Raw genomic sequence first — 6,341 nt, 5'->3', positions numbered from 1 at the left:
TCATGGCCGAGGTTGTCTGGCAGCATTGGCCTGCCTCTCTGGCTCCTCAGGCTGTGATAGAAGGGTTGGCCCTTCAGTGGAGCTAGGAACCAGCTGTTACATAAGCTGCTGTTGATTTTACTACTCGAACTCAGCATGGACCAGGCTCTCTGCATTGTGGGAATTGAGTAACTGATGATGGCCAGCTTGTAAGGTCAAGACTAGGACTGTCCTGAAGACGTGTGTCGAGCCCTTCCTGTCAGCTGTCTCAGCCTTGCCTGGGTCGACCCCATAGCCGTGCCCGTTGTTAGCGGACCAGGGAGTTCTTGCTCTCCCCACCCTTCACCCATCTGCCTTCCCCTCGCCTTCCAGAGCACCTTCCTTCTCCAGATGTCAAGACTTTGAAGATGCTCCCCAGGTGGTTTCCAGGACTTGTCAATATCTTTCTTTTTGTGCATGCACGCGGTCTCTTTCTCAAGAAACGGTGAAATGACATAAAAAATAAGAACCACTGTGTGGGGCCCACCCGAGACTCAGAAGCTGGATGTGTTCATGGAGGTGGGGGGAGGGTATGTGCTGTGGGGGGTGATTGGGAACCCTGGCTAAGCCCTGGGTGGCTCCATGGAGAGACATAGCTCCTTTGGTGGCATAGGTGCTGCTGTTTGCCAATACTGGTGGTATGGAAGCTGTTGGAGAGCCAGCTGCTAAAGGGACTCCATCCGGGAAGTACGTGACACTAAAAAAGTTTTCTGCTTTTATAGATAGTTGAAGTGTTGATAACACCAAAGAAATCTGTCCCAGTTTGAAAAGATAGCACAATTCTGGTTTCCAGGCACAGCAGAAAAAGAAGCGAACATGGTAAGAGAAATGTTCTTTTAGTCACAGATGCTATTTCGTTTAAGACAGAGATGCATTTCTAGTGTCTACCCCAGTTTTTCATTCTGTTGCCATCATTTTTCATCAGAAGCCCCTCTCTTGTAGGCTCTGGGAGCTCACACATGGGGCTTATGGGTATCCTGTACCCTTGGGTACAGAAGGGATGGCTTGGGGGAGCTGGTAGATAGGTGCCTGCTCCCAGAGTGAAGGGCCAGGAGGGGAGAGGAGTGAGGGACTGAGGGGGTGCCATTGAGTCCCCAGAACTAGCTGCCCGGTATGTCCATGCCTTCCTGGGCTTTGTTGCTACTATTTCTGCTCTCTGAGACTCTAGTTCATCCACACGTATTAGGAAACCTGAGTCAGGCTACCCGCTTCACACCACCCCAAGGGAAGGGCTGTTAGCACACTACAGATTTCTGGGCTTGGGGAGCCATGCAGGGCCTTGCTCCCCCATGGGATTCCTGGACTCCGGAGCCAGGTGGAGTCCTGTGCTCCTGTGCAGCTGTAGTGTTGCTTTGACATGGTGGGCTGTTGACCTCGCTTGGCTGTTTATAACTCCCTTTTCCGTGTTAGCGTCCAGTGCGGATTTTTGTGAATGATGACCGCCACGTGATGGCGAAGCATTCTTCAGTGTACCCGACCCAAGAGGAACTGGAAGCTGTTCAGAACATGGTTTCCCACACGGAGCGGGCTCTCAAAGCTGTGTCTGACTGGATAGATGAGCAGGAGAAAGGGAGCAGTGAGAATGCCGAGTCTGAGAACATGGATGCGCCCCCGGAGGAGGAAAGCAAGGAAGGCGCTGGGTAAGCTGGGTGCTATCTCTGAGCTCTGTGTCTTCTTGAGGCCCCTCCTGGCCAGGCTGACCCTCTGTGCTGTGTGCCTCTCTCCTTTAGGGAACAGAAGACAGAGCACATGACCAGGACCCTGCGGGGCGTGATGCGTGTTGGCCTCGTGGCAAAGGGCCTGTTACTCAAGGGGGACTTGGACCTGGAGCTGGTGCTGCTGTGTAAGGAGAAGCCCACCACTGCCCTCTTGGACAAGGTGGCAGACAACCTGGGCATCCAGCTTGCTGTAAGTCTTGATGTGGGGTGGGACGGAGTGGGGGGTACTTGTCCCAGAGAAGGACATGGGGCCTGTACCAGGAGCCTCCTTCCAAACGCAGCCTCCCTTTCGTGGTGGGTGTCTGACTGGCCCAGCCTCCCCGGAGAGCTTGGGGAGTGGGCATTCCCTCTCATTTGCTCTTCCTCTCTGAGTCAAAGCTGACCCTCAGCAGCAACAACCCCCCAATTCATTTGTTATGGTCAGAGCGTATTGGATACTAAAAATCTATTGCTGTCAACGCCCCCAGATGGGTCTGCTTGGAGCTGGGCTCCTTGGGGCTCCAGCAGCTGAGTTGTCGAAGTCCTTCTCCAGGTCCTTTGGAGGCACTTCTGGGGACACTGACCAAACATTGATGCTGCCAGGCCCTGGACAGGTGTGCTTTACACACCTCATTCATCCTCATAGTGACCTTCTGAGATGGTGAGGGGCTGGGAAGGTGAGCCTTGTCCCCGGTCCTGGCCAGGCTCCTCTCAGGTGTAGATACAGGGCCATCAAGCGAGTGATGAAAACGAGCAGCTCGTTCCTCGGGGAACAAAACCACTGTCTATTTTCATTCACGCGCCCGTGGAAAGTCGACGATTGTGAGGAGTCGTGAGCTATGTAAGGGAAGGAGCCCTGGTATTGCGTGTGGCTGAGTGCCTGACTGTCCACGGAGCGTTTGGCCTGTTCAAACCTGTCGGTAGCTCTGCAGGAAAAAGAAAGGCAATGGGTTTTTTTAAAGACGTACAGCCTTAAAAACCCTCCTCTGTCCTGTTGGACCACTGGGTCAGTACTGGCTTGAATGGCAGTGGTTTGCAGTATTTGAGGGAAAGCCCTTCAATGTGGTTTCAGTGGTACAAACATTCTGAAGTTGATCGGCTTGAAGGAAACTCTGGTGGTAAATGTTTTGTAAAGGAGTGACAATTTCATTGAGATAACCAATTCCTATCTATAGTACTGTGCCCTTACGGCACATTTGGCAAAATCTCAGCAGCTGCTCACAGGGACTCCAGGAGGAGAGAGGCCTGAGCTTGCCCAAATGGGCCACAAGCCCAGAGTGTCAGTGGGCCTGGGACAGGTCAACTGAGATGACCAGGAAGAATTGTGTTGTGTTGCTCCCCCAACAGACACACCCACACAGTGACCTTTATTTGGCCTTCCATAATAGAAGTTTGAGTACAAACGTGTAAAGAAAAAATTTCACAAACATTAAAATGCTGTAAATAAGCTTCTAGATAGGCATTTTCAGTAAACATGTGTTTTATTTATTTATTTATAATCATTTTATTAGGGGCTCATAAACTCTTATCACAATCCACACACACATCAATTGTGTAAAGTGCATTTATACATTCATTGCCCTCATCATTCTCAGAACATTTCCTCTCCACTTAAGCCCCGGCATAGGTCCTCATTTTTCCCCTCCCTCCCACGTTTTTAATAGCTAAAAGCAAGAATAAGTTAGTGCAACCAGTGTAGAGTGCCAGGACATTGATTTCCGCCTCAGGTTGTGCTATTATCCCCATGGTTTATTATAATATATCTGTCTACTGTGTTCACACCTGAGGGTACCACCCATTGGCTGCACACTTAAGCGGTCCCCTTTGTTCTAGCAGCACCCTATTTCACACATCACAGAACTCGGGTGTCGCAAGAGGAGACAGTTTGTCAGTTAGGCAACGGGCAAAGAACCAAACAAGGTGCAGGCCAACCCTCTCCTCCCAGAGCCCTCTGCAGTGTAGACCCCATCTCACTGGGAAGTACCTAGAAAGTGGCCCAGCTCCTACCAGGAAGAGGGCAGTTCTTACAGTTGAGATGGAGTCTCATCTGTCCCCCACCCCTGAAGAAGTGGCTAGTCTGCTAATGTCCCTGGCAACCCAGGATTGGACGGCCACTTGCCCTGCAAAGAGTGTGGTTTTGAAAGTTGCACTTTCCCTTTTAGGCTGTTACAGAAGACAAGTACGAAATCCTCCAATCTGCCGACGATGCTGCGATTGTGATAAAAAACACAAAAGAGCCTCCCTTGTCCCTGACCATCCATCTGACATCTCCTGTTGTCCGGGAAGAAATGGAGAAAGTGTTAGCTGGAGGTAGGGAGGCCCAGACGGGCTGGCAGGGCGCTGGAACCCTTGTCTTCCCCCGCTGGGCAAACGTGCTGCTCAATTAGAGGCCGCCTCTTTGGTGAAAAGAAGGCATCGGTGTGCACTCCTCGAGCACCAGGTGTGCTCCGAGGTCCCATCCTCGGCTTTGGGCTCTTGGCCATGGCTGTTCTAAAAGTGAGTGGCACTTTTCCTAGGGGATCACACCACGTCTTCTGTGTCTCTTCAGCCTGGAATAGGCTTGTGACAAGTGTCACACGTGGTTTGCTGTTGAGCCATTCGTGGCCCTGGGAATGTGTGTCCCTGGTCTGTTTCTGGTCTATAAACCGCTGACGTAGCCAGGCGATGCTACGGGGCCAGCTTCGGGGTGCAGTTGGGGCAGACGGCTAGTGGTGCTGTAGAACTGACCTCGGGCGGCTTCCACACATGCCCTCTTCCATGAGAAGCTTTGATCCATGCCAGGCCTTGAAGCCCAAAGAGTCGATGCAGGCTTTTGGAGAACGTTTTAAACTGTTTTACCAGAGAGAATGCCAATGCTGACACTGTCCTGGTGGCCTAGTGGTTATACTTGGGCTGCTCACCACAAAGTCAGCAGTGGGAGAGACTGTCCATTCCCATAAAGATTGGGTCTCAGAAACCCACCGGGCTGCTCTACCCTGGCCCATAGGGTCAGTATGAGTGGGAATTGACCTGATGGCAGTGAGTCTGTTATCACGTTAATGCCATCTGCGAACCTCTGAGACTGCCAGTGCTTGCACAACCCAGCATACACCTGGGCCCCTAGGCGCGACCATCTCTGTGTGCATGGATTTTCCTCACATCGCAGCAGTAGGCCTTCTTCAGACCTCTGACACAAGCCCCGCAGAGAAGAGAAGGCCAGCGTCATGGTTTGGTGGCATGAGCCGACCTGGCCGACTAGTCTAGTCCCTGTCACCTGTTCTGGCCGCTGCTTCAGCTTGTGGCACCTGGTCATGCCTCTCTAAGTTCTTGTAGCTTATACATTATAGGGATTCTGGACCTTTGACCAACAGGACTCTCTCTGTCAAGGGCTGGGGACTAGGGCAGTAGAGCCTGCGGGCAGACATGCCCCCTATGCTGAGGGGCCATAGGGTACAGCTACGGGAGGGAACAGGGGGTTCCTATCTGCTCCCCTGACCCCACTGCCTTTTTTTTTCCTTCTCACCCTTCCATCTTTTTTTATTGTTGACATTTTCAGCCCGGCTAATTTTATTGGGAGAGGGTGGGAAGAGGATGGGCTCCGCCTGTCTCCTCCCTCCCTCCGAGATGATTCCTTGTAGAGTCACTTGTCACTTTTGCTTTTGTTTCCCGCTTTTTCTTTTTCTGGTTTTCAGAGGGGTCTCCCCTTTTTCAGACAGCCTCTCTGGAGAGTCGGATGTGTTTCCGCCATTCTCTGTCCCTGGGCCTGGGGGGAGACGGACTCCTCCAGAGCCTTGCCTGCCCTGCGGGAAACTGCCACCCCCCTCCCTCCCTGACAGAACCCCCTTGGTCAAACTGTGCCTTGTCTTCTTATTCCATCCATGAATAGAAACGCTATCAGTCAACGACCCCCCGGACGTTCTGGACAGGCAGAAATGCCTTGCTGCCTTGGCGTCCCTCCGCCATGCCAAGTGGTTCCAGGTTTGCATTTTGTTCTTCTATTTGTCTTTCAGTAGAGAATTCCCAAGTTGTAACTCAGCTAATGTTCACCTGTGCAAAGCATCATCTTTAACTTCGGAGCCACCGTGGCTCCCTTAGCACCTGCGGCCGTGCAGCAGCTAATGGAGCATGCAAGAGGCCACACATTTGACTTGTCCCCGTGTGTAACTACAGCCGCTGCCACTGCTTTGTGTTCTGAGGAGCCCGAGTTTTTCTCCTCACCTGCCCGGAATGGTCATGAACGGTCACCTTTGCCCTGGGCAAAGTAGCCATGCGAGATTTGTTGTTGGTGTGTGTCCTGCCATCTTGGAGGGGTGTGTGACCAGCATGTGCTTCCTTCCTCCAGGCCAGAGCCAATGGACTGAAGTCTTGTGTCATTGTCATCCGAGTTTTGAGAGACCTGTGCACCCGTGTGCCCACCTGGGGTCCCCTCAGAGGATGGGTAAGGGCATCCTCTCTCTAGACCTTTGCTGATGGGCTCATTTGCACCTGCAGAAGCGTGCCCCCTCCCACCCCCCATCTCTTCCCTCCCGTTTTCTGGGAACAGTTTTCTGGTAACTGGGCAAGATGGGCCTTTTGGGGTCAGGAGCACACCAGGCCTGAGCACTCAGGGAGGAGCTTGATGCTCACTGTTGGAGCTCTGCAGCGTCC

The 6,341-nt window shown here is 52.5% G+C and overlaps 1 protein-coding gene across 5 annotated transcripts in view; it reads left to right on the top strand.

The window, feature by feature from the left end:
* The first annotated feature begins 680 nt into the window (after positions 1–680).
* Positions 681–6,341, top strand: part of ILF3 (interleukin enhancer binding factor 3) — a 14,808-nt gene continuing 9,147 nt past the window's right edge. For 2 of the 5 annotated variants that reach the window (XM_004716798.3, XM_004716797.2), the window contains exons 1-6: positions 682–837; positions 1,429–1,658; positions 1,749–1,926; positions 3,878–4,025; positions 5,581–5,672; positions 6,037–6,132. In XM_004716798.3, the coding sequence (XP_004716855.1) occupies positions 835–837; positions 1,429–1,658; positions 1,749–1,926; positions 3,878–4,025; positions 5,581–5,672; positions 6,037–6,132 (747 nt within the window). In that variant the 5' untranslated portion in view covers positions 682–834. Of the gene's footprint in view, positions 838–1,428; positions 1,659–1,748; positions 1,927–3,877; positions 4,026–5,580; positions 5,673–6,036; positions 6,133–6,341 lie in introns of all 5 variants that reach the window. The other 3 variants (XM_045290322.1, XM_045290323.1, XM_004716799.2) reach the window with 3 other exon arrangements.

The sequence above is a fragment of the Echinops telfairi genome, unplaced genomic scaffold (genome assembly GCF_000313985.2).
Source record: "Echinops telfairi isolate 266 unplaced genomic scaffold, ASM31398v2 ScPeMD7_36;HRSCAF=134, whole genome shotgun sequence".
Lineage (NCBI taxonomy): Eukaryota > Metazoa > Chordata > Mammalia > Afrosoricida > Tenrecidae > Echinops > Echinops telfairi.
Note: the sequence above shows the minus strand (reverse complement) of the source record. Positions and strands in the feature narration are given on the sequence as shown.